The 27,130-nt window shown below is 46.0% G+C and overlaps 1 protein-coding gene across 1 annotated transcript in view; it reads left to right on the top strand.

Moving 5' to 3' along the window:
- LOC118399861 (rho guanine nucleotide exchange factor 10-like protein) overlaps positions 1-27,130 on the top strand; it is a 175,388-nt gene that overhangs the window by 107,866 nt on the left and 40,392 nt on the right. The window contains 3 exon segments of the mRNA XM_052474559.1: positions 12,595-12,809; positions 19,364-19,521; positions 22,426-22,568. Coding sequence (XP_052330519.1) covers positions 12,595-12,809; positions 19,364-19,521; positions 22,426-22,568 — 516 coding nt within the window.

The raw sequence follows: 27,130 nt of genomic DNA, 5'->3' as shown, positions 1-27,130 counted from the left end.
TCTCCTCCCGGGCATGCTGCTTGGTCCTGGTGTAGTGGGATCTTCTGTCACGATGGTCATTGTAATCATACTCAGACCAAAGTTCAGCGTGGAATCGGTTAGACATCCTTTTATTATCAGAGAACCGAACAAAAAAACAGTAAAGAATAAACGATACTTGAAGCTCAAGTGGTGACATGGCTGCCTAAATATCACACACTCACAGTGGTGAAATGACTGCCTAAATATGATCCCCAATCAGAGAAAATGATAAACAGCTGCCTCTGATTGGGAAACATAGAAATCAACACACTAGATCACCCACCCTAGTCACACCCCGACCTAACCAAAATAGAGAATAAAAGGCTCTCTATGGTCAGGGCTTGACAGGTCCATTATCAGCAACAATCACTCCTGTGTTCCAATGGCACGTGGTGTTAGCTAATCCAAGTTTATCATTTTAAAAGGCTAATTGATCATTAGAAAACCATTTTGCAATTATGTTAGCACAGCTGGAATGTGTTGTCCTGATTAAAGAAGCAATAAAACAGGCCTTCTTTAGACTAGTTGAGTATCTGGATCATTTCTGGGTTCCATTACCGGTTCAAAATGGCCAGAAATAAAGACCTTTCTTCTAAAACTCGTCAGGAGTGTGAGGCACTGGTGCACAACAGAGCAAGAGGACAAGTTCATGTCTAAAGTAACACCAAATAATTTAGTCTCCTCAACTTGTTCAACAGCGATACCATTCATTACCAGATTCAGTTGAGGTCTAGAACTTAGGCAATGATTTATACCAAATACAATCCTCCAGTTTATTACTGGCCACCCATTCCAAAACAGAATGCAACTCTTTGTTAAGGGTTTCAGTTACTTCATTAGCTGTGGTTGCGGATGCGTATATGGTTGAATCATCAGCATACATGGACACACATGCATTGTTTAATGCCAGTGGCAAGTCATTGGTAAAAATAGAAAAGAGGCCTAGAGAGCTGCCCTGCGGTACACTACACTTGACATGTTTCACATTAGAAAAGCTTTCATTAAAGAAAACCATGTGAGTTATATTAGATAGATAGCTCTTAATCCATGATATGGCAGAGGTTGAAAAGCCATATATTTTCTCAACAACAGGTTGTGGTCAATGATATCAAAGGCTGCACTGATATCTAGCATTTGGTCAACGGTTTGCTAAGAGCTGGCAGCAAGCTGATAGGTCTGCTGTTAGAACCAGTAAAGGCCGCTTTACCACTCTTGGGTAGCGGAATGACTTTGGCTTCCCTCCAGGCCTGAGGACAAAGACTTTCTTCCAGTCTCAGATTAAAGAGGCTATATAGTTGAGTAAAATCCTTAGTATCTTTTCATGTGAATGACAGTACCAACTTTACAAAATTCTAACATACACTGCTTTTCTTTCATTATTTGTTTTGTAATGTTTTTTTTAATGAATTTTACTTCCAATGGTTTTTTGGTGAATAAACCATCTGATTCGATGAAAGATGGAATCCAATTTTTTTTCCATCATTATTTATATCATTGATCTTGACTTCATAATACAGTTTCTACTTTTTGTTGAGTTTAGTCACATAATTTCTCAATTTGCAATAAGTCAGCCAGTCAGATGTGGAGCCAGACTTATTAGCCATTCATTTTCCCTATCTCTTTCAACCATACAGTTTTTCAATTTCTCATCAATCCACGCAGCCTGAACAGTTCTAACAGTCAGTTTCTTAACATGTCCATGTTTATAAATAATTGGAAGAAGGAATTTCATAAATTCATTAAGTGCAGTGTCTGGACTCTCCTTATTAATCACATCAGACCAACAAATATGTTTTAACATCATCCACATAAGAGTCACAGCTAAATCTTTTGTATGATCTCTTACACAGTATTTTAGGCCCTGCTTTTGGAATTTTGGCTTTCCTGGATATAGTCACTATATTGTGATCACTGCATCCAAAGTTCTACAGTATTAGTAAAAATGTGATCAATGCATGTTCATGTAGTGTTTGGTAACATCCTGGTAAGTTGATTAATAACCTGAACTAGATTTATTAAAGGCACTGGTTACAGTGAGAAGCTTCCTCTTGAGTGGACAGCTTGATGAAAACCCGTCAATATGCAGGTTTCCAATTAAGTAGACCTCTCTGTTTACTTCACATACACCATAAAGCATTTCACACATAATATTTAGATACTGACTGTTAGTGCATGGTGGCCTATAGAAACACCCCAAATGAAAAGGCTTTAGATGAAAACTAGTCAATATTCAGGTTCCCAAGGAAGTAGACCTTTCTGTTTACATCAAATCAAACTTTATTTGCCACATGCGCTGAATACAACAAGTGTAGACTTTCCCGCGAAATGCTTACTTACAAGCCCATAACCAACAGTGTAGTTCAAGAATAATAATTTTATGGGCTTTCCTCTGACACCGTCTATTATATAGGTCCATAGATGACAGGAAGCTTAGTCCCAGTGATGTACTGGGCCGTTCGCACTACCCTCTGTAGCGCCTTACGGTCAGATGCCGAGCAGTTGCCATACCAGGTGGTGGTGCAACCGGTCAGGATGATCTCTATGGTGCAGCTGTAGAACCTTTTGAGGATCTGAGGACCCATGCCAAATCTTTTCAGTCTCCTGAGGGGGAAAAAGGGTTTTGTTGTGCCCTCTTCACGTCTGTCTTGGTATGTTTGGACCATGATAGTTTGTTAGTGATGTGGACACCAAGGAACTTGAAACTCTCGACCCGCTCCACTACAGCCCCGTCGATGTTAATGGGGGCCTGTTCGGCCCACCTTATCCTGTAGTCCACGATCAGCTCCTTTGTCTTGCTCACATTGAGGGCGAGGTTGTTGTCCTGGCACCACACTGCCTGGTCTCTGACCTCCTCCATATAGGCTGTCTCATCGTTGTCCATGATCAGGCCTCCCACTGTTGTGTTGTCAGCAAACTTAATGATGGTGTTGGAGTCGTGTTTGGCTAGGCAGTCGTGGGTGAACAGGGAATACAGGAGGGGACAAGTACACACCCCTAAGGGGCCCCAGTGTTAAGGATCAGCTCTTTCCACCTGGGGAGCGGTCCGGTCTCGTTTATAGATGTTATATCCTTGTATTAAATATGATCATGATACTTGCAGAATGAAGGGGAAGTGGGGGATGATTACCAAGCCAGTTTTGATCATGTCAGGTCCGCTCTCTTCTTTTGTCAGGAATTTTTGTTTTGATGGACTGCTACTTGTGGCTGACACAAAGTGTGTTGGTGAACAAGCTATGTCGAACTCATGCCCCTGTAGACACTGTGGACCACAGGCAAAGGAACACCACTAACATACAACCACTGGTCAATGTGCCACCCCCTCCGAATGACCAATAACCTTGTCTCATTTTGTCCATTCTGTGAAGATGAGTTTTAATGGGGTCACCTTGTCATCTGATTCAACAGTCAACTGTTGTATTTCATCCCTTCATTGGGAGTGAGTTTGTCATTGCTCAGTATCCGACTCAAACATTAAATCAATCACCTTAAAGAAAACTCTCAATTGTCAAGCGATGCACAGCCTTTCAAAGTACAGTATTTAAAAAAAAATCTCTCTGTTCTCCATTGATGAAAAGATCTGAGTTTTAGAAATTGTTTGATGTTCTAGAGATGACATTATGAATCCTTTACAGTCTGTGGTCTCTGAATCTGAGGGATATTTAAAAGTGAGGGAGGACTATAGACAGAATTTGAAAGGATATTTGATTTTAACTTTAGTCTCTGCTGAAACTGCTGACAGGTGCGAATATCAGAGCTAAGAGAAATTACAGAAGACGAAGTGTTCTCCGTCTCCTGAAATTCTATCAAGACGTGCATATTGTAAGCATGAGCAAGTCTCTAAAAAAGATGGCCCATAGTCTCGCATCCTACATATTTCTCAACCACCATTGACCCAGACCCTTTTCGCCTGTGTATACACCCCGCATACAAGGTTTGGGTTTGATCATATTACTCCAGTGCTAGCCTCTCTACACTGGCTTCCTGTCAAAGCAAGGTCTGATTTCAATGTTTTACTGCTAACCTACAAAGCATTACATGGGCTTGCTCCTACCTATCTCTCTGATTTGGTCCTGCCGTACATACCTACACGTACGCTACGGTCACAAGACGCAGGCCTCCTAATTGTCCCTAGAATTTCTAAGCAAACAGCTGGAGGCAGGGCTTTCTCCTATAGAGCTCCATTTTTATGGAACGGTCTGCCTACCCATGTCAGAGACGCAAACTCGGTCTCAACCTTTAAGTCTTTACTGAAGACTCATCTCTTCAGTGGGTCATATGATTGAGTGTAGTCTGGCCCAGGAGTGGGAAGGTGAACGGAAAGGCTCTGGAGCAACGAACCGCCCTTGCTGTCTCTGCCTGGCCAGTTCCCCTCTTTCCACTGGGATTCTCTGCCTCTAACCCTATTACAGGGGCTGAGTCACTGGCTTACTGGGGCTCTCTCATGCCGTCCCTGCAGGGGGTGCGTCACCTGAGTGGGTTGATTCACTGTTGTGGTCATCCTGTCTGGGTTGGCGCCCCGCCCCCCTTGGGTTGTGCCGTGGCGGAGATCTTTGTGGGCTATACTCAGCCTTGTCTCAGGATGGTAAGTTGGTGGTTGAAGATATCCCTCTAGTGGTGTGGGGGCTGTGCTTTGGCAAAGTGGGTGGGGTTATATCCTTCCTGTTTGGCCCTGTCCGGGGGTGTCCTCGGATGGGGCCACAATGTCTCCTGAACCCTCCTGTCTCAGCCTCCAGTATTTATGCTGCAGTAGTTTGTGTCGGGGGGCTAGGGTCAGTTTGTTATATCTGGAGTACTTCTCCTGTCCTATTCGGTGTCCTGTGTGAATCTAAGTGTGCGTTCTCTAATTCTCTCCTTCTTTCTTTCTCTCTCTCGGAGGACCTGAGCCCTAGGACCATGCCCCAGGACTACCTGACATGATGACTCCTTGCTGTCCCCAGTCCACCTGGCCATGCTGCTGCTCCAGTTTCAACTGTTCTGCCTTACTATTATTTGACCATGCTGGTCATTTATGAACATTTGAACATCTTGGCCATGTTCTGTTATAATCTCCACCCGGCACAGCCAGAAGAGGACTGGCCACCCCACATATGCTCTCTCTAATTCTCTCTTTCTTTCTCTCTCTCTCTCTCGGAGGACCTGAGCCCAAGGACCGTGCCCCAGGACGACCTGACATGATGACTCCTTGCTGTCCCCAGTCCACCTGACTGTGCTGCTGCTCCAGTTTCAACTGTTCTGCCTTGTTATTATTCGACCATGCTGGTCATTTATGAACATTTGAACATCTTGGCCATGTTCTATTATAATCTCCACCCGGCACAGCCAGAAGAGGACTGGCCACCCCACATAGCCTGGTTCCTCTCTAGGTTTCTTCCTAGGTTTTGGCCTTTCTAGGGAGTTTTTCCTAGCCACCGTGCTTCTACACCTGCATTGCTTGCTGTTTGGGGTTTTAGGCTGGGTTTCTGTACAGCACTTTGAGATATCAGCTGATGTACGAAGGGCTATATAAATAAAATTTGATTGATTGATTGATGATTGATCCTAGCAGAACTCGGCTTGGTGAAGCTTCTGTGCCTCGCATACTCCCCTAAAAGACTGCTTGAAAAATGAGAAAGAAGCAGAAATATTATTTTGTCTTCTTGGGCCAACGTAGAAACAACATAGATATAACATTTCCTCTAAATAGTCAGAATTCATCTAAGATAAATCAAGAAATCTGTAATGAGTTTTGACATTTTTTCAGAGAAGGTCTTAGTTGCACATTTTAACATTCACTAAGATGTTTGGTGCAGTATTTCTCAAGCAAATGTTATTTTCTGAAAACTTTTTGTCTGTCGTTGAATGACAACAAAGAAACTTTTGGCCAATCACAGACGAAGGGGGCGTAGACTTTGGCGACCAAACTTGAACTTGGCCTCGAGAAGAAATGTCAAACAGACGTAAAAACACCAAAGCGAACAGATCATAATATATACAGAAACTGTTTAGACTGGGATGCATGTTTGCTGTGACCGACGGTCTTTACTGACCACCTCATTCTCTGCTGATGGCTAGGGGAGAAGATATCTTGACCCAGATACAGTTGAAGTCGGAAGTTTACATTCACTTAGGTTGGGGTCATTAAAACGCATTTTTCAACAAATTTCTTGATAACAAACTATAGTTTTGGCAAGTTGGTTAGGACATCTACTTTGTGCATGACAAGTAATTTTCCCAACAATTGTTTACAGACAGACTATTTCAATTATAATTCACTATCACAATTCCAGTGGGTCAGAAGTTTATATATACTAAGTTGACTGTGGCTTTAAACAGCTTGGAAAATTCCAGAAAATGATGTAATGGCTTTAGAAGCTTCTGAAAGGCTAATTTACATCATTTGAGTCAGTTGGAAGTGTACCTATGGATGTATTTCAAGGCCTACCTTCAAACTCAGTACCTCTTTGATTGACATCATGGGAAAATCAAAAGAAATCAGCCAATACCTCAGAAGAAAAATTTTAGAACTTTAGAACAAATCAAATCAAATGTATTTATCTAGCCCTTCGTACATATCTCAAAGTGCTGTACAAAAAAACAGCCTAAAACCCCAAAACAGCAAGCAATGCAGGTGTAGAAGCATGATGGCTAGGACAAACTCTCTAGAAAGGCCAAACCTAGGAAGAAACCTAGAGAGGAACCAGGCTATGTGGGGTGGCCAGTCCTCTTCTGGCTGTGCCGGGTGGAGATTATAACAGAACATGGCCAAGATGTTCAAATGTTCATAAATGACCAGCATGGTCAAATAATAATAATCACAGGCAGAACAGTTGAAACTGGAGCAGCAGCACGGCCAGGAGGACTGGGGACAGCAAGGAGTCATCATGCCAGGTAGTCCTGAGGCATGGTCTTAGGGCTCAGGTCCTCCGAGGGAGAGAAAGAAAGAGAGAAATAGAGAATTAGAGAGAGCATACTTAAATTCACACAGGACACCGGATAGTACAGGACAAGTACTCCAGATATAACAAACTGACCCTAGCCCCCCGACACATAAACTACTGCAGCATAAATACTGGAGGCTGAGACAGGAGGGGTCAGGAGACACTGTGGCCCCATCTGATGATACCCCCGGACAGGGCCAAACAGGAAGGATATAACCCCACCCACGTTGCCAAACCACAGCCCCCACACTACTAGAGGGATATCTTCAACCACCAACTTACCATCCGGAGACAAGGCCGAGTATAGCCCACAAAGATCTCCGCCACGGCACAACCCGAAGGGGGGCGCAAACCCAAACAGGAAGATCACATCAGTGACTCAACCCACTCAAGTGACGCACCCTTCCTAGGGACGGCATGAAAGAGCACCAGTAAGCCAGTGACTCAGCCCCTGTAATAGGGTTAGAGGCAGAGAATCCCAGTGGAAAGAGGGGAACCGGCCAGGCAGAGACAGCAAGGGCGGTTCGTTGCTCCAGAGCCTTTCCGTTCACCTTCACACTCCTGGGCCAGACTACACTCAAGCGTATGACCCACTGAAGAGATGAGTCTTCAGTAAATACTTAAAGGTTGAGACCGAGTTTGCGTCTCTCACATGGGTAGGCAGACCATTCCATAAAAATGGCCTCCAGCTGTTTACTTAGAAATTCTAGGGACAATTAGGAGGCCTGCGTCTTGTGACCGTAACGTACGTGTAGGTATGTACGGCAGGACCAAATCAGAGAGATAGGTAGAGGCAAGCCCATGTAATGCTTTGTAGTTTAGCAGTAAAACCTTGAAATCAGCCCTTGTCTTGACAGGAAGCCAGTGTATGAGGCTAGCACTGGAGTAATATGATCTAATTTTGGGGTTCTAGTCAGGATTCTAGCAGCTGTATTTAGCACTAACTGATGTTCATTCAGTGCTTTATCCAGGAAGCCGGAAAGTAGAGCATTGCAATACTCTAACCTAGAAGTAACAAATGCATGGATACATTTTTCTGCATCATTTTTGGACAAAAAGTTTCTGATTTTTGCAATGTTACGTAGATGGAAAAAAGCTGTCCTTGAAATAGTCTTGATATGTTCATCAAAAGAGAGACCAGGGTCCAGAGTAACGCCGAGGTCCTTCACAGTTTTACTTGAGACGACTGTACAACCATTAAGATTAATTGTCAGATACAACAGAAGATCTCTTTGTTTCTTGGGACCTAGAACAAGCTTCTCTGTTTTGTCCGAGTTTAAAAGTAGAATGTTTGCAGCCATCCACTTCCTTATGTCTGAAACACAGGCTTCTAGCGAGGGCAATTTTGGGGTTTCACCATGTTTCATTGAAATGTACAGCTGTGTGTCATCTGCATAGCAGTGAAAGTTAACATTAGGTTTTCCAATGACAACCCCAAGAGGTAAAATATATTGTGAAAACAATAGTGGTCCTAAAACGGAACCTTGAGGAACACCGAAATTTACAGTTGATTTGTCAGAGGACAAACCATTCACAGAGACAAACTGATATCTTTCCGACAGATAAGATCTAACCCAGGCCAGAACTTGTAGTGTAGATCAATTTGGGCTTCCAATTTCTCCAAAAGAATGTGGTGATTGATGGTATCAAAAGCAGCACTAAGGTCTAGGAGCATGAGGACAGATGCAGAGCCTCGGTCTGATGCCAGTAAAAGGTAATTTACCACCTTTACAAGTGCTGTCTCAGTGCTATGATGGGGTCTAAAACCAGATTGAAGCATTTCGTATACATTGTTTGTCTTCAGGAAGGCAGTGAGTTGCTGCGCAACAACGTTTTCAAAAATGTTTGAGAGGAATGGAAGATTCGATATAGGCCGATAGTTTTTTATATTTTCTGGGTCAAGGTTTGGCTTTTTCAAGAGAGGCTTTATTACTGCCACTTTTAGTGAGTTTGGTACACATCCGGTGGATAGAGAGCCGTTTATTATGTTCAACATAGGAGGGCCAAGCACAGGAAGCAGCTCTTTCAGTAGGTCAGTTGGAATAGGATCCAATATGCAGCTTGAAGGTTTAGAGGCCATACTTATTTTCATCATTGTGTCAAGAGATATAGTACTAAAACACTTGAGTGTCTCTCTTGATCCTAGATCCTGGCAGAGTTGTGAAGACTCAGGACAACTGAGCTTTGAAGGAATACGCAGATTTAAAGAGGAGTCTGTAATTTGCTTTTTAATAATCACAATCTTTTCCTCAAAGAAGTTCATGAATGTATTACTGCTGAAGTGAAAGCCATCCTCTCTTGGGGAATGCTGCATTTTAGTTAGCTTTACGGCAGTATCAAAAAGGAATTTCGGATCGTTCTTATTTTCCTCAATTAAGTTGAAAAAATAGGATGATCGAGCAGCAGTAAGGGCTCTTCGATACTGCACGGTACTGTCTTTCCAAGCTAGTCGGAAGACTTCCAGTTTGGTGTGGCGCCATTTCCGTTCCAATTGTCTGGAAGCTTGTTTCAGAGCTCGAGTATTTTCTGTATACCAGGGAGCTAGTTTCTTATGAGAAATGTTTTTAGATTTTAGGGGTGCAACTGGATCTAGGGTATTGCGCAGGGTTAAATTGAGTTCCTCAGTTAGGTGGTTAACTGATTTTTGCCCTCTGACATCCTTGGGTAGACAGAGGGAGTCTGGAAGGACATCAATAAATCTTTGTGTTGTCTGTGAATTTATAGCATGACTTTTGATGTTCCTTGGTTGGGGTCTGAGCAGATTATTTGTTGCAATGGTGGTCCGATAGTCCAGGATTATGAGGGAAAACATTAAGATCCACAACATTTATTCCATGGGACAAAACTAGGTCCAGAGTATGACTGTGACAATGAGTAGGTCCAGAGACATGTTGGACAAAACCCACTGAGTCGATGATGGCTCCGAAAGCCTTTTGGAGTGGGTCTGTGGACTTTTCCATGTGAATATTAAAAGTCACCAAAGATTAGAATATTATCTGCTATGACTACAAGGTCCGATAGGAATTTGGGGAACTCAATGAGGAACGATGTACATGGCCCAGGAGGCCTGTAAACAGTAGCTATAAAAAGTGACTGAGTCGGCTGCATAGATTTCATGACTAGAAGCTCAAAATACGAAAACGTCTTTTTTTTTTGTAAATTGAAATTAGCTATCGTAATTGTTAGCAAATTGCACGGGGGATATGGTCACTAGTGTAGCCAGGAGGTGAGGCCTCATTTAACACAGTAAATTCATCATGCTTAAGCAATGTTCCAGTCAGGCCAATCACATCAAGATTATGATCAGTGATTAGTTCATTGACTATAATTGCCTTTGAAGTAAGGGATCTAACATTAAGTAGCCCTATTTTGAGATGTGAGGTATCACGATCTCTTTCAATAATGACAGGAATGGAGAAAGGTCTTTATCTTAGTGAGATTGCTAAGGCGAATACCTCCATGTTTAGTTTTGCCCAACCTAGGTCGAGGCACAGACATGGTCTCAATGGGGATACCTGAGCTGACTACACTGACTGTGCTAGTGGCAGACTCCACTATGCTGGCAGGCTGGCTAACAGCCTGCTGCCTGGCCTGCACCCTATTTCATTGTGGAGCTAGAGGAGTTAGAGCCCTGTCTATGTTGGTAGATAAGATGAGAGCACCCGTCCAGCAATGATGGAGTCCGTCACTCCTCAGCAGGTCAGGCTTGGTCCTGTTTGTGGGTGAGTCCCAGAAAGCGGGCCAATTATCTACAAATTCTATATTTTGGGAGGGGCAGAAAACAGTTTTCAACCAGCGATTGAGTTGTGAGACTCTGCTGTAGAGCTCATCACTCCCCCTCGATGCCGACACATCTTTCTAGCTGATTTACACGCTGAAGCTATGTTGCGCTTGGTGATCTCTGACTGTTTCATCCTAATATCGTTGGTGCCGACGTGGATAACAATATCTCTATACTCTCTACACTCGCCAGTTTTATCTTTAGGCAGCACCATCTTCAGATTAGCCTTAACGTCGGTAGCCCTGCCCCCTGGTAAACAGTGTATGATCGCTGGATGATTCCACAAGTCTGGTTCATCCTTGGGAGCAATTTCCAAACGCCTGAAGGTACCACGTTCATGTGTGCAAACAATAGTATGCAAGTATAAACACCATGGGACCACGCAGCCGTCATACTACTCAGGAAGGAGACACGTTCTGTCTTCTAGAGGTGAACGTACTTTGATGCGAAAAGGGCAAATCAATCCCAGAACAACAGCAAAGGACCCTGTGAAGATGCTGGAGGAAACAGGTACAAAAGTATCTATATCCACAGTAAAACGAGTCCTATATTGACATAACCTGAAAGGCCACTCAGCAAGGAAGAAGCCACTGCTCCAAAACCGCCATAAAAAAGCCAGACTACGGTTTGCAACTGCACACAGGGACAAATATCATACTTTCTGGAGAAATGTCCTCTGGTCTGATGAAACAAAAAATAGAACTGTTTGGCCATAATGACCATCGTTATGTTTGGAGGGAAAAGCAGGAGGCTTGCAAGCCTGAAGAACACCATCCCAACCGTGAAGCATGGGGGTGGCAGCATCATGTTGTGGGGGTGGCAGCATCATGTTGTGGAGGTGCTCTGCTGCAGGAGGGACTGGTGAACTTCACAACATAGATGACATCATGAGGAAGAAAATTATGTGGATATATTGAAGCAACATCTGAAGACATTAGTCAGGAAGTTAAAGCTTGGTCACAAATGGGTCTTCCAAATGGAAAACGACCCCAAGCATACTTCCAAAGTTATGGCAAAATGGCTTAAGGACAACAATGTCAAGGTATTGGCGTTGCCATCACAACGCCCTGACCTCAATCCCATATACATTTTGTGTGCAGAACTGAGAAAGTGTGTGATCCCAACTGACCTAAGACAGGGAATTTTACTAGGATTAAATGTTAGGAAGTGTGAAAAAGTGAGTTTAAAAATGTAAATTTCTGACTTCAACTGTATACTGTATCTTACTGACCATAGATGCCTGTCTACTCTCTCTCTAGGTCAGTGGTTCCCAACTCTTTTTAGATCATTTTTAAAGAATTCAGTCCGGCTTTCAATTTACTCTTGAAGTTATTATTGTAGAATGCACAAGGTTCAATTTTGAAATTGGGTATTGTATAATCTGTTTTCCTCTTGTCATGTAAGTCATTGCCTACCTTAGAGAACTATTTATAACTTGTCAGAAATGTCCAGATCAACGAGCCTTTGTCAGCTCACGTTTTTTAGCTAGGTTTTTTAGTCCATAGATTTTGTAGTAATTTTTGAGTCACTAAATATAACATGAATACACATTATACGTGTGATATTTGTATGAAATTGCAAGGAAATTTGCTTTAAACCTGCACATTCTCTCCACCGACGAGGGGTTTGAACAGAGAAATTGACATAGAAATAGACGTGACGTTACGTGGGATGATCCCTAATGCTGGTAGGGGTGGGTGCCTGAGTGAAAAGGTTTGGCAACCCCTGCTCTAGGTGACTAGTGTTGTCGTATCTTAATGACCCAACTTTTCTCTCTGTAGGTAGCCAATGAGGAGTATCCCACGGTCTCTCTCTTCAGGTGACTAGTAGATTAGTATTTTACTTGACCTCAGATACCCACTATTCTCTCTGCAGGTGGCCAGCGGAGGAGATGTCGACCAGGGGCAGGTGGAGATATTCTCCCTGAACAGGCCCACACTGCGCCCAGTAAAGAGCCTCCAGGTGGGGGCCCCAGTGAGGTGTCTGGAGTATGTGCCTGAACCTAGACCCTCTGAGGAGGTGGAGGCTGTATCCTTCAAGAGCTCTACTGGGGTGGGGAACACCATCTGTTTGGGACTAGATGATGGAAGGTGAGGAGAACACAGCTCTTAGAGAAATTGTCAAATACTCTAGTGTGAGTTACACAGCAATATTATTGTATTTACCGTTGTTGGTATCACCACTATCATCCTACTTTGAAGTCAATTTGTTTTCACAGAGAGTCATAATCTGTATTCAATTTAAGGCTGCTCTCAGACTAGTAGTAGTAGATCGGACCAAGAAATCAGAGTTGAATCATACACGTTGAATCCTGGTGCACAACCATTTCTTATTTTCCTGTCTACTGTCTATATTTTCAGATTTCTACTGCATGTGGTGATTGCATTACTATCGCAGAACGAGAAAACAGTCTTCTTGCGTTTGAGATGCAAGATATTTCCAGTTACTGTAGTTATTTTCACTGCAAATGTTTCTGTTATTCATTTGGGCACCAGAATAAAATGAAATGTGTGTCATTTATTTCTTTATGTTAACTCATTCCTGTTACGAAAACCTAAGAGTGGTGGATGGAATCAGGCGCAGAGAGCAGGGTTCTGTCGTTTATCAAATTTATTACACCGGTGCAACCGAAAAATGATCACGCCAACACACAGGGCGTATATAGGTTGCCAGTCCAAAACAACAGGACAAAATAGACCAGAGAATAAAGATAAGAAAACAAATCACACCATCAAACACAGAGTAACAAAAAACAAGCCCGCACAAAATACCCAGCGGGCCTAGTGCCCTTAAATACCCTACAAACAAACCCTAATACAAAACAGGTGTACCCAATTAACCACTAACCAACACAAACGGAAAAGGAATCGATGGCAGCTAATAGGCCGGTGACGACGACCGCCGAGCCCCGCCCGAACAGGAAGAGGCACCCTCTTCAGCGAGGTTCGTGACAGTACCCCCTGACGCGCGGCTCCCGCAGCGCGCCGACCCCGGCCTCGAGGACGACCCGGAGGACGAGGCGCGGGGCGATCCGGGTGCAGGCGGTGGAAATCTCTTGAGGAATCTAAAATGTCCCTCCCCGGTACCCAGCACCTCTCCTCCGGACCATACCCCTCCCAGTCGACGAGGTGCTGCAGACCCCTCACCCGGCGTCTCGAGTCCAGAATAGCTCGTACTGTGTACGCCGGGGACCCCTCGATGTCCAGAGGGGGTGGAGGGACCTCCGGTACCTCATTGTCTTGTAGGGCACCAGCTACCACCGGCCTGAGGAGAGACACATGAAACGAGGGGTTAATGCGATAATAAGAGGGGAGTTGCAATCTATAACAAACCTCGTTTATCCTCCTCAGGACTTTAAATGGCCCCACACACTGCGGCCCCAGCTTCCGGCAGGGCAGGCGGAGGAGCAGGTTTCGGGTCGAGAGCCAGACCCTGTCCCCTGGTGCGAACACCGGGGCCTCACTGCGGTGGCGGTCAGCGTCTCTCTTCTGCCGTTCACTGGCCTGCCTGAGAGAATCCTGGACTGCCCGCCAGGTCTCTCTAGAGCGCTGTACCCACTCCTCCACCGCAGGAGCCTCGGTCTGACTGATGCCACGGAGCCAGGAACGGCTGGTAGCCCAGTACGCATTCGAATGGCGACATATTCGTAGACAAATGCCGAAGAGAGTTCTGGGCCAATTCTGCCCACGGAACGTACCTCGCCCATTCTCCTGGCCGGTCCTGGCAATACGACCTCAGAAACCTACCCACTTCCTGGTTTACTCTCTCCACCTGCCCATTACTTTCGGGGTGATAACCAGAGGTAAGGCTGACCGAGATCCCCAGACGCTCCATAAACGCCTTCCAAACCCGGGACGTGAACTGGGGACCCCGATCGGAGACTATATCCTCTGGAACCCCATAGTGCCGGAAGACGTGGGTTAATAGAGCCTCTGCAGTCTGTAAGGCCGTAGGAAGACCAGGCAATGGGAGGAGACGGCAGGACTTAGAGAACCGATCCACAACGACCAGAACGGTAGTGTTCCACTGAGATGGGGGAAGATCAGTAAGGAAATCTACCGAGAGATGGGACCATGGCCGTTGTGGAACCGGGAGGGGCTGTAACTTCGCTCTAGGAAGGTGCCTAGGAGCCTTACTCTGGGCGCATACCGAACAGGAGGAGACATAGAGCCTCACATCCCTAGCTAAAGTGGGCCACCAGTATTTCCCCCAAAGACCCCGCACTGTCCTATCAATCCCCGGATGACCCGCAGACGGTAGTGTGTGAGCCCACCGAATCAATTTATCACGGACACCAAGCGGTACGTAACTTCGACCAGTTGGACACTGTATAGGCACAGGTTCAACCCTCAACGCCCGCTCGATGTCCGCGTCCACCTCCCATACCACTGGGGCCACCAGCCGAGAGGTTGGAAGGATGGGAGTGGGTTCGATGGACCGGTCCTCGGTGTCATAGAGACGGGACAGCGCGTCGGCCTTAGTGTTGAGGGAACCTGGTCTGTAAGAGATCGTAAATCTAAAACGTGTAAAGAACATGGCCCACCTAGCCTGACGTGGATTCAGTCTCCTCGCTTCCCGAATATACTCCAGATTACGGTGGTCAGTCCAGATGAGAAAAGGGTGTTTAGCCCCCTCAAGCCAGTGTCTCCACACCTTCAGGGCCTTTCCCATAGCTAGTAACTCCCGATCCCCCACATCATAGTTCCGCTCCGCCGGACCCAGCTTCATAGAAAAGAAAGCGCAGGGACGGAGCTTCGGTGGCGTGCCCAAGCGCTGAGACAGCATGGCTCCAACTCCAGCCTCGGACGCATCCACCTCCACTATGAATGCTAACAAAGGGTCCGGATGCGCCAACACGGGAGCTCCGGGGAACAGTACCTTCAACTGGTTGAAGGCTCCATCAGCCTCTGCTGACCACCGCAGACGCACCGGTCTCCCCTTCAGCAGTGAGGTAATGGGCGCCGCTACTTCACCAAAACCCCGGATAAACCTCCGGTAGTAATTGGCAAACCCTAAAAACCGCTGCACCTCCTTTACCGTGGTCGGAGGCGGCCAATTACGCACGCCGTTAACGAGGTCACACTTCATCATCATCCCCGAGCTGGAAATGCGATAACCCAGGAAGGAAACGGCTGGTTTGGAGAACACACATTTCTCAGCCTTGACGTATAGGTCATGCTCCAGCAGTCGCCCAAGAACCCTGCGCACCAAGGAAACATGCGCGGCGCGTGTGGTAGAATAAATCAAGATGTCATCAATATAGACTACCACACCCTGCCCATGCAAGTCCCTAAGAATCTCATCTACAAAGGATTGGAAGACGGCTGGAGCATTCTTCAACCCATACGGCATGACGAGGTACTCATAGTGGCCTGATGTGGTACTAAATGCTGTTTTCCACTCGTCTCCTCCCCGAATACGCACCAGATTATACGCGCTCCTGAGGTCCAGTTTTGTGAAGAAACGCGCTCCGTGGAATGATTCCTCCGCCGTAGCGATGAGAGGTAGCGGATAACTAAAACCCACGGTGATCGAATTGAGACCTCGATAATCAATGCACGGACGCAGACCTCCCTCCTTTTTCTTCACAAAAAGAAACTCGAGGAGACGGGTGACATGGAGGGCCGAATGTACCCCTGTCTCAGAGCTTCCGTGACATATGTCTCCATAGCCAACGTCTCCTCCTGTGACAGTGGGTACACATGACTCCGGGGAAGTGCAGCGTTCTCCTGGAGGTTTATCACGCAATCCCACCGTCGATGAGGTGGTAATTTGGTCGCTTTCTTCTTACTAAAAGCGATAGCCAAATCGGCATATTCTGGGGGAATGCGCACGGTGGAAACCTGGTCTGGACTCTCCACCGTCGTGGCACCGATGGAAACTCCTATACACCTCTCTGAACACTCGTCTGACCACCCCTTAAGAGCCCCCTGTTTCCAGGAAATAACGGGATTGTGAATAGCCAGCCAGGGAACCCCCAACACCACCGGGAACCCAGGTGAATCAATAAGGTAGAAACTGATCCTCTCCCTATGATTCCCCTGCGTTACCATGTCCAGTGGAATCGTGGCCGCCCTGACCAGCCCTGACCCTAACGGTCGGCTATCTAAGGAGTGCACGGGAATAGGTGGGTCTATCTGCACTAACGGAATACCCAATTTACGGGCGAGTCCACAATCCATAAAACTCCCAACTGCGCCTGAATCGACTAGCGCCTTATGCTGAAGAGAGGGGAAAAACGCAGGGAAAAAAATTAACAAAAACATGTGACCAACAGGGAGCTCTGAGTGAGTTTGGGCTTACTCACCTGGGGTGGCCGAGGAGTGTTCCGCCGACCATCTCGACTCCCAGAGGGACTCCTCCAACACCGGTCCAAAGTGTGTCCTCTCCGTCCACAATAGGAGCAGGAGGAGCCCCCTCTGGTCCCCCTAGATGCAGCTCCTCCCAACTCCATCTGAGTGGGAGTGGGAGAGCTGGAAGGTGGAATTAACAGGACCCCTTCTGAATGCCCGCGGGCAGCTAGCAGGTTGTCCAATCGAATAGACATGTCTATAAGTTCATCCAGGGAGAGAGTTGTGTCTCTGCAAGCTAGCTCCCGGCGGACATCCTCCCGGAGACTAGACCGGTAATGGTCCATCAGGGCCCTGTCATTCCACCCAGCACCAGCAGCTAGGGTCCTAAACTCCAACGCAAAGTCCTGCACACTCCTCATCTCCTGTCTGAGGTGGAACAGTCGCTCACCCGCCGCTTTACCCTCTGGTAGATGATCGAACACAGCTCGGAAACGGCGGGTGAACTCCAGGTAGTTGTCCCGAGCCGAGTCTGGACTGTTCCAGACAGCGTTAGCCCAGTCCAGGGCCTTGCCCGTTAAACAGGAGACGAGGAGGCCCACACTCTCCTCACCCGAGGGAGCCGGACGCACGGTAGCCAGGTAGAGCTCTAGCTGGAGCAAAAATCCCTGGCACCCAGCCGCTGCTCCATCGTACTCCCTCGGGGGGGAGAGACGCAGTGCGCTGGACCCAGAGGACGACGTAGGTGGAGTAGGTGTTGAGAGGTGTTGAGAGGTGGGAGAGCTGAGATAGACGTCGGTAGACCACTCCTCTCCCATCGTTCCGTCCTCTCCATCATCTGATCCATCGCCGTACCAATCCGAAGGAGGACAGCTGTGTGGTGATGGACGTGCTCCTCCATAGTGGGGAGAGGGGTGGTCGCTGCTAATGCTGACTCCATTTCTTCGGTGCGGGCTTCTGTTATGAAAAACTAAGAGTGGTGGATGGAATCAGGCGCAGAGAGCAGGGTTCTGTCGTTTATCAAATTTATTACACCGGTGCAACCGAAAAATGATCACGCCAACGCACAGGGCGTATATAGGTTGCCAGTCCAAAACAACAGTACATAATAGACCAGAGAATAAAGATAAGAAAACAAATCACACCATCAAACACAGAGTAACAAAAAACAAGCCCGCACAAAATACCCAGCGGGCCTAGTGCCCTTAAATACCCTACAAACAAACCCTAATACAAAACAGGTGTACCCAATTAACCACTAACCAACACAAACGGAATCGATGGCAGCTAATAGGCCGGTGACGACGAACGCCGAGCCCCGCCCGAACAGGAAGAGGCACCCTCTTCAGCGAGGTTCGTGACAATTCCCTCAACTCATTCACTCTTGTATATTTGTCCAGAGATGAGAGAAAATACTAATGATGTGTATAAACCCTGGAAGACTGACATGGGGGCGCTGTACTGAAGCTACTCCATAGCCATCTTGATACTCCTCCTCTGTTGTAAAAAATCCCAAAACCTATAGAAATGCATTTATTAAATGTTTACATTCGTTTTTGGAAAGTATATTCTGTTAAAGACACCTTAATTCATTATTTTTAATTGTATTATGCGAACTGAACATAAAACATGTTAAATAAATAGTACTAATATCCCCACTTCACAAAGAAATACAAAATACCTGTAGTTTTGTTCTTGAAACATTATATTGAAATTGTAGAATTATATTAATTCCTATGGAGGACTGCTCCTTCTGGGGAGTACCCATAGAGTACCACAATATGAGTCATAATACCTAGAGAGATTTACATGGTTATCAAAAAGTAATTCCAGGGTAGGTCTACATGAAACACATACCTTATTTTAAGTGTTTCTAAAATTCCTTATGGGAAAAATGTATGGTGGAAAAACAATTGGAATAATTTCCCTGTTTGACCTCTACCAGATTTTATTTGGTATTATGACACCTCAATATGGCAGCTGGTGGCTTTAAAGCCTCTCATTGGCCAATACATAGCATCAGCAATCCAGGATTTATATAGACATGTACATCATTGGAAAAGACAGAGTGTAATAGCAGCACAATTTCAGCATTTATTTTAGCGGGACACAATACAATGACTGTCAACGCCGAAGTTAGTTAACGTTCTCTTTCAAGAAAAAAAGGAATTGTAAAGAGAAAAATAGGTGCAGCACAATCACTGAAGTTCAGATGGAATCGAGAAAGAGCTAGATGCTGCACACACAATACTGAAGCTCCAAAGTGCCCAGTTACATCAAATGACACATTAACGAGGTACTCTGTCTTCATCAATTATGTTCATTTACACTGTTCCTGCTCCTTTCCCCTTCAGCATCCTGGTGTATGGCAGTGTGAACACTGAGGCCCAGTGCCTGTTGAACCTGCGGAACCCTCATAGCTGCCCTGTTCTATGCCTCAGACACTGCACCAACTTCTTGTTTGCTGGGCTCAGGGATGGAACCATGATGGTCTATGGAAGAAGTAATGGAGGTAAGGTCTCTCCCTGGCCTCCCGAGCGGCACAGTGGTCTAAGGCACTAAAGATTCTGGGTTCGAGTCCAGGCTCTGTTGTAGCCAGCCGTGCCCGGGAGACCCATGGGACGGCGCACAATTGGCCCAGCATTGTCCAGGTTAGGGGCGGGTTTGGCCGGCAGGGATGTCCTTGTCCCATCGAGTACTAGCGATTCCTGTGGCAGGCCGGGCGCAGTGCATGCTGACATGGTTGCCAGGTGTATTGTGTTTCCACTGACATATTGGTGCGGCTGGCTTCCGGGTTATGTGGGCATTGTGTCAAGAAGCAGTTGAGTTGTTTCGGAGGATGCATTGCTCTCGACCTTTGCCTCTCCCGAGTCCGTACGGGAGTTGCAGCGATTATACAAGACTGTAACTACCAATTGGGGAGAAAAACGGGGAAAAAAATAGAATAATAAAAATAAAAGGTTGTCAGGAAGATGGTCCTCAGATTTAAATCCAAAATGGCAGAATTGTTGAAGCATCACACTACTAACATGGCAATTTATTTAATGTCAGTAGTCATAGATGGACACTCAGAAATACATGTTTCAAGCCATTACCATTATAGAAATTAAAGCAGGAGAATGGAAAACATTTATAATTATGTCACGCCACTAATACTCTTACAAATATTAGCTAGTAATTGATATTAATTCAGATAATCATTGCATTCACTCATTAGCCTACTATAGCAACAATGTGTAAGGATTGTATTATATTGTATGGAATGTGACATTAAAATGGATAGGTTATTTTGTTATTAGACATTATTAACAGAGCTTGTATCTGTAACAAAAATGGCTTTTGATTTAATAATCCAATCAAATTAGTAGTGCAATTATGAGTCTTACTGTTTCCTTGTTTCAATTTGTACATCTGTCGATTTGTACATGCTAATGCATGTCTCAATCTGCTGCAGTGAATGCTTCAGTGAGTGTGTAAGAAACATATTTTCTGTCATGCATTCAGTCTGCATGCAATGCGTGATAGGATTTTCAGGGGATTCCATCAAATGGATACATTTGTGAAACGCAACTTAATCTCAGAATAGCAATCTTGGAAAATATTGCCTTAAAATACCTATTTTAATGCCCATTGTTGGTGATATTCCCTGTCAGTGTAAAGAAATGACACCTGAAGTCACCATACAGTGGTTGGCGTGGTTGTGCTTTGGTCAGTCAGGCATATCATACAGTAGGGCCAGAAGGCTTAGTTAGCACAATCTCAACATTCACTCTCCCAGTCACCTCAGCCTGCGGAAGCACAATGGCTTTATCACCGTGTGGTGTGGTGTGGTGCGTCTGTCCTGGCTGTGTCAGTGTGACTGCCTGCATCTCCCCAGCACTCTACTCTGCTCCCACCTCCAGCCATGCAGAAAGGATGATTAATTACGCCAGTGTGCTGCGTGTCGATTAAATATGACTATTCATGTTATGTAAAATTAATAAATAAAAAAGAGGGAGAAGACAGATGAAAAGCTCTGGAGTGGAGCGTGGATGGTGTCAGGCAATGTTTGTGCATTTTGCACAGCTGTTAAAGATTGATGCCCCTGGATGGTACACTACTGCCTGGAAACCATGTCTGCAGGAGTATGAAAATATCAAGTCCTCACATGGGACTTCTATCAAAAGGCATATATGAACAGCCTTCCCAGCACATTGTTGCTAAACTGAAAATCCCTATTTCTTTTTTCCTTTTGTGGTGCGTGTGGTAGAGCAGTGACATCGCTTGTGCATGGGCCGAGGGGACTTTTAAAAGACTGAATTTGAAAAGGTGGAAGAATGACATTTAGAACACGACAAGCAATTAACTTGGGCAAGTCAGAAGTCATTGTGAAGCTATTCTGGTTTGAAAGGCAAGATATAAACAACTAAAATGTTTAATTAAATGGCTGTGTGCACTTTTTAAATGTTGCTTCATTAACGCACTGCAAATGAAAAGCTTATGTAATGCGCTTTATAACACGTTGCCACAGAAGCAGGTATGGGTGATTACAACTCAAAGGAAAAAGGTCTGCTTCATTTTCATACTGATGTGCAAAAAAAAGAAAGTTGCGATAAAGAAGTTGGAAAGCTGATTAAATTGTATGGCAGATATTAGCATATGGTATTAAGAATGAATTAACTATTGTTTAGCACACAAGTCTCAAAACATATACCAAAGACACTGCTTTCATCAAATTGTGATTCAAGCTGGTGTGTGCATACGTGAGTATGCGTGTATGTCTATTTGTGTGTATGTGCGCGCATGTGCATGCTTAGTTGCGCATGCACGTGTGTGTTTGTGAAACAGGAGTATAAGTATTTGTATGTTTTTTCAGTTTGGAATATTTGTCTAGCAAACACCAGGGCAAGTTCCTTCAGTGTAAGTAGAAGAAATATAGTTTAATTGCCTTGCTCAAGGCAACAGCTGCTGAATCACCACATTTCATAGACAAACAGAAAGTGTTGCATGTATTTAAAACATATTCATAAAATGGTGATAACAAGTCATGATTTTGTCAGCTGTTTTTAGCAGTTTTTCTACATTGTAAAGTAGGGGCGGTAGGTACCCTAGGGATTAGAGAGGCGAGCCAGCAGCCAAAGGGTTGCCAGTTCTAATCTGTTGGGAAGTGAGCTGGCAACCGGAGAATTGCTGGTATCAAATTCTAGATGCTTTTGCCTGCCGTTGTGCCCTTGAGCAGGCACTTTACCCCCCACAACAACTGCTCCACGGACACCCTTCTACAACCTGTATGTATGTGGATCTTTCGGCGGGGTTGGGATAAAAAAGCAGAAGTAACATTTCAGTTGGAACTTGTGTATAACTGACGAATAAAGTGATCTTAAATCTTCAGTTTAAAGTGTTCTAATCCTGAGTGTTGGTTGTGTTGTGTTCTCAGGTGAGTTGTGGGAGCCAGACTCCAGCAGGACTGTTATTGTGGGCCCAGAGCCGGTGAGGACACTTCTGGTACTGGAGGACTCTATGTGGGCCAGCTGTGCCAACTCTGTGACCATCATCGAGGGCTCCAGCCTTGCCACCCAGGTACAATAGGAGATGCACCATGTGTTGTATAGTTTGCACAACAGCACACAAACCTCCTGAAAAGCCCCTGAAACGCATCTTCACTTCCACCTGGCATACTTTTCACAACTGCCGTAGAGCAGAGGCTCATGCACAGAATAGTCTCAACAAGCCCAACAATATCCTGTCAATTCCTTCAACTCAACACACTTGCTATTGGAATTGTAAACTATATTCGAACTCGAAACTCCTTGAGTTATACATTGTTACTTACCCTGAGTACAGAATGAGCTTTGAGGCAGCAGTGGCTCTCTGTGCTTGTACACTTTCCTGCCTGTCCAGTCCTCTGGAGATCAGAGCTTAGCCAGCTGAGTGACCACGCAAAAGAGACAAGGTTCTGTCTGGCTGGCTCCAGCATATCCCTCCTCCGCGTTGAACAGGCGTGTGTGCTCAGGTCGTCGCTGGTCGCTCCTTTCATAACTTTGTCTTCCTTACTAATGCACACCCTAGAGGACTGACTTCACTGGGGCTGTGATGCGGAACTGGGATCAGGGAAGCAGCACTTGCCCCTGGGGCTGAGCAATAACTTCGTGATGGGGGCGCAGGCCAGGGTCGTGATCACTCAATCACCCCTCTCTACTACTTTAGTGGTCTAGCCCATTTACTTAAGTTAGAACAGCCTTACTGTCAGCTCTGCGCTATCTTGAATTGATGATCCTTGATAGAGCTGGGAGTTAACACAGAAGGCTACACTGCGCCCCCTGCAAAGCTCCTGTGTAAATGGGCAGTGCCACACTGGTGTGACATCGCAGTGTGCCGAGCAAACAGAATAAAGCCCATCAGACAGTCCTGTGGATATGCATCCTTCTCTCCTCCTTCTCCTCCTCTCCACCCTTAGTGGGCTTGAAGTGACCTGTGTGTGTGTTCTGCATTATGACAGAGCTGTGGGAATGGTCCATCTGCCCTCAAAAAGAAGGGTTCTAAATCAGGCCTGTTGTCAAAGCCTAACCAGGCAAGATGGCATCGACACATGGGCCTTTGATCAATATTGACAGGCATGGCTTGTCTACCTCCCTCTCCTCCCAACTCTATAAGATAGGAATATGCTTACTCCCCCTCCTTCCTCATGTCCTACCCATGCCCAATCCCCATGCCCACTCCCCTTCTCCCTTTCCTACCAATGCCCAATCCCTTCCTTCCTTCCTTCCTTCCTTCCTTCCTTCCTTCCTTCCTTCCTTCCTTCCTTCACCCCCATGGCTGTGTGATTGTGGCTGTGGATTTGCTCCTCTCCTAAGAACAAACGTTGTCAAATCAAATCAAATATTATGTTACATGCGCCGAATACAACAGGTAAAATCAAATGTTATTGGTCACATACTGTACACATGGTTAGCAGAACTTCTTGCGTCGAGCCATCCCGGATCCGGTATCGTGACTACAGCCTCAAGCTCATTACCATAACGCAACGTTAACTATTCATGAAAATCGCAAATGAAATGAAATTAATCTATTTGCTCTCAAGCTTAGCCTTTTGTTAACAACACTGTCATCTCAGATTTTCAAAATATGCTTTTGAACCATAGCTAAACAAGCATGTGTAACAGTATTGATAGTCTAGCATAGGATTATGCCTCTCTTTCAACATGCAACATTTTCACAAAAACCAGAAAAGCATTCAAATAAAATCATTTACCTTTGAAGAACTTCAGATGTTTTCAATGAGGAAACTCTCAGATAGCAAATGTTCCGTTTTTACAAAAAATATTATTTGTGTCGACTAATCGCTCCGTTTTGTTCATCACGTTTGGGTAAGGGGAAATAAAAAAATAAAAAAAGAAAGTCATTAAAACGCGAACTTTTTTCCAAATTAACTCCATAATATCGACAGAAACATGGCAAACCAATGTTTAGAATCAATCCTCAAGGTGTTTTTCACATATCTATCGACGATAAAATCCATCATGGCAGTTGACTTTCTCTTCTGAAGAAATGGAACGCGCATGGACCTACAGATTATGCAATAATTTAGACAGGACACCGGGCGGGACACCAGGTAAATGTTGTCTCTTATGGTCAATCTTCCAATGATATGCCTACAAACACGTTACAATGCTGCAGACACATTGGGGAAACGACAGAAAGGGCAGGCTCATTCCTGGTGCATTCACAGCCATATAAGGAGACATTGGAACACAGCGCCTTCAGAATCTGGGGCATTTCCTGTATGAAACTTCATCTTGGTTTCGCCTGAAGCATTAGTTCTGGGGCACTCACAGATAATATCTTTGCAGTTTTGGAAACGTCAGAGTTGTCTTTACAAGGCTGTCAATTCCATGCATAGTCGAGCATCTTTTCGTGACAAAATATTGCGCTTAAAACGGGCAAGTCTTTTTATCCAATAATGACATAGCGCCCCCATAGGTTTAACATTTAACATTTAAGTCATTTAGCAGACGCTCTTATCCAGAGCGACTTACAAATTGGTGCATTCACCTTATGACATCCAGTAGAATAGTCACTTTACAATAGTGCATCTAAATCTTAAAGGGGGGGGTGAGAAGGATTACTTATCCTATCCTAGGTATTCCTTAAAGAGGTGGGGTTTCAGGTGTCTCCGGAAGGTGGTGATTGACTCCGCTGTCCTGACGTCGTGAGGGAGTTTGTTCCACCATTGGGGGGCCAGAGCAGCGAACAGTTTTGACTGGGCTGAGCGGGAACTGTACTTCCTCAGTGGTAGGGAGGCGAGCAGGCCAGAGGTGGATGAACGCAGTGCCCTTGTTTGGGTGTAGGGCCTGATCAGAGCCTGGAGGTACTGAGGTGCCGTTCCCCTCACAGCTCCGTAGGCAAGCAGCATGGTCTTGTAGCAGATGCGAGCTTCAACTGGAAGCCAGCGGAGAGAGCGGAGGAGCGGGGTGACGTGAGAGAACTTGGGAAGGTTGAACACCAGACGGGCTGCGGCGTTCTGGATGAGTTGTAGGGGTTTAATGGCACAGGCAGGGAGCCCAGCCAACAGCGAGTTGCAGTAGTCCAGACGGGAGATGACAAGTGCCTGGATTAGGACCTGCGCCGCTTCCTGTGTGAGGCAGGGTCGTACTCTGCGGATGTTGTAGAGCATGAACCTACAGGAACGGGCCACCGCCTTGATGTTAGTTGAGAACGACAGGGTGTTGTCCAGGATCACGCCAAGGTTCTTAGCGCTCTGGGAGGAGGACACAATGGAGTTGTCAACCGTGATGGCGAGATCATGGAACGGGCAGTCCTTCCCGGGAGGAAGAGCAGCTCCGTCTTGCCGAGGTTCAGCTTGAGGTGGTGATCCGTCATCCACACTGATATGTCTGCCAGACATGCAGAGATGCGATTCGCCACCTGGTCATCAGAAGGGGGAAAGGAGAAGATTAATTGTGTGTCGTCTGCATAGCAATGATAGGAGAGACCATGTGAGGTTATGACAGAGCCAAGTGACTTGGTGTATAGCGAGAATAGGAGAGGGCCTAGAACAGAGCCCTGGGGGACACCAGTGGTGAGAGCGCGTGGTGAGGAGACAGATTCTCGCCACGCCACCTGGTAGGAGCGACCTGTCAGGTAGGACGCAATCCAAGCGTGGGCCGCGCCGGAGATGCCCAACTCGGAGAGGGTGCAGAGGAGGATCTGATGGTTCACAGTATCGAAGGCAGCCGATAGGTCTAGAAGGATGAGAGCAGAGGAGAGAGAGTTAGCTTTAGCGGTGCGGAGCGCCTCCGTGATACAGAGAAGAGCAGTCTCAGTTGAATGACTAGTCTTGAAATCTGACTGATTTGGATCAAGAAGGTCATTCAGAGAGAGATAGCGGGAGAGCTGGCCAAGGACGGCACGTTCAAGAGTTTTGGAGAGAAAAGAAAGAAGGGATACTGGTCTGTAGTTGTTGACATCGGAGGGATTGAGTGTAGGTTTTTTCAGAAGGGGTGCAACTCTCGCTCTCTTGAGGACGTAAGGGACGTAGCCAGCGGTCAGGGATGAGTTGATGAGCGAGGTGAGGTAAGGGAGAAGGTCTCCGGAAATGGTCTGGAGAAGAGAGGAGGGGATAGGGTCAAGCGGGCAGGTTGTTGGGCGGCCGGCCGTCACAAGACGCTAGATTTCATCTGGAGAGAGAGGGGAGAAAGAGGTCAGAGCACAGGGTAGGGCAGTGTGAGCAGAACCAGCGGTGCCGTTTGACTTAACAAACGAGGATCGGATGTCGTCGACCTTCTTTTCAAAATGGTTGACGAAGTCATCTGCAGAGAGGGGAGGAGGGGGGAGGATTCAGGAGGGAGGAGAAGGTGGCAAAGAGCTTCCTAGGGTTAGAGGCAGATGCTTGGAATTTAGAGTGGTAGAAAATGGCTTTAGCAGCAGAGACAGAGGAGGAAAATGTAGAGAGGAGGGAGTGAAAGGATGCCAGGTCCGCAGGGAGGCGAGTTTTCCTCCATTTCTGTTCAGCTGCCCGGAGCCCTGTTCTGTGAGCTCGCAATGAGTCGTCGAGCCACGGGCGGGAGGGGAGGACCGAGCCGGCCTGGAGGATAGGGGACATAGAGAGTCAAAGGATGCAGAAAGGGAGGAGAGGAGGGTTG

Source organism: Oncorhynchus keta, chromosome 21 (genome assembly GCF_023373465.1).
Source record: "Oncorhynchus keta strain PuntledgeMale-10-30-2019 chromosome 21, Oket_V2, whole genome shotgun sequence".
NCBI classification, from domain to species: Eukaryota; Metazoa; Chordata; class Actinopteri; order Salmoniformes; family Salmonidae; genus Oncorhynchus; species Oncorhynchus keta.
This window is presented reverse-complemented; position numbering and strand designations above follow the sequence as displayed.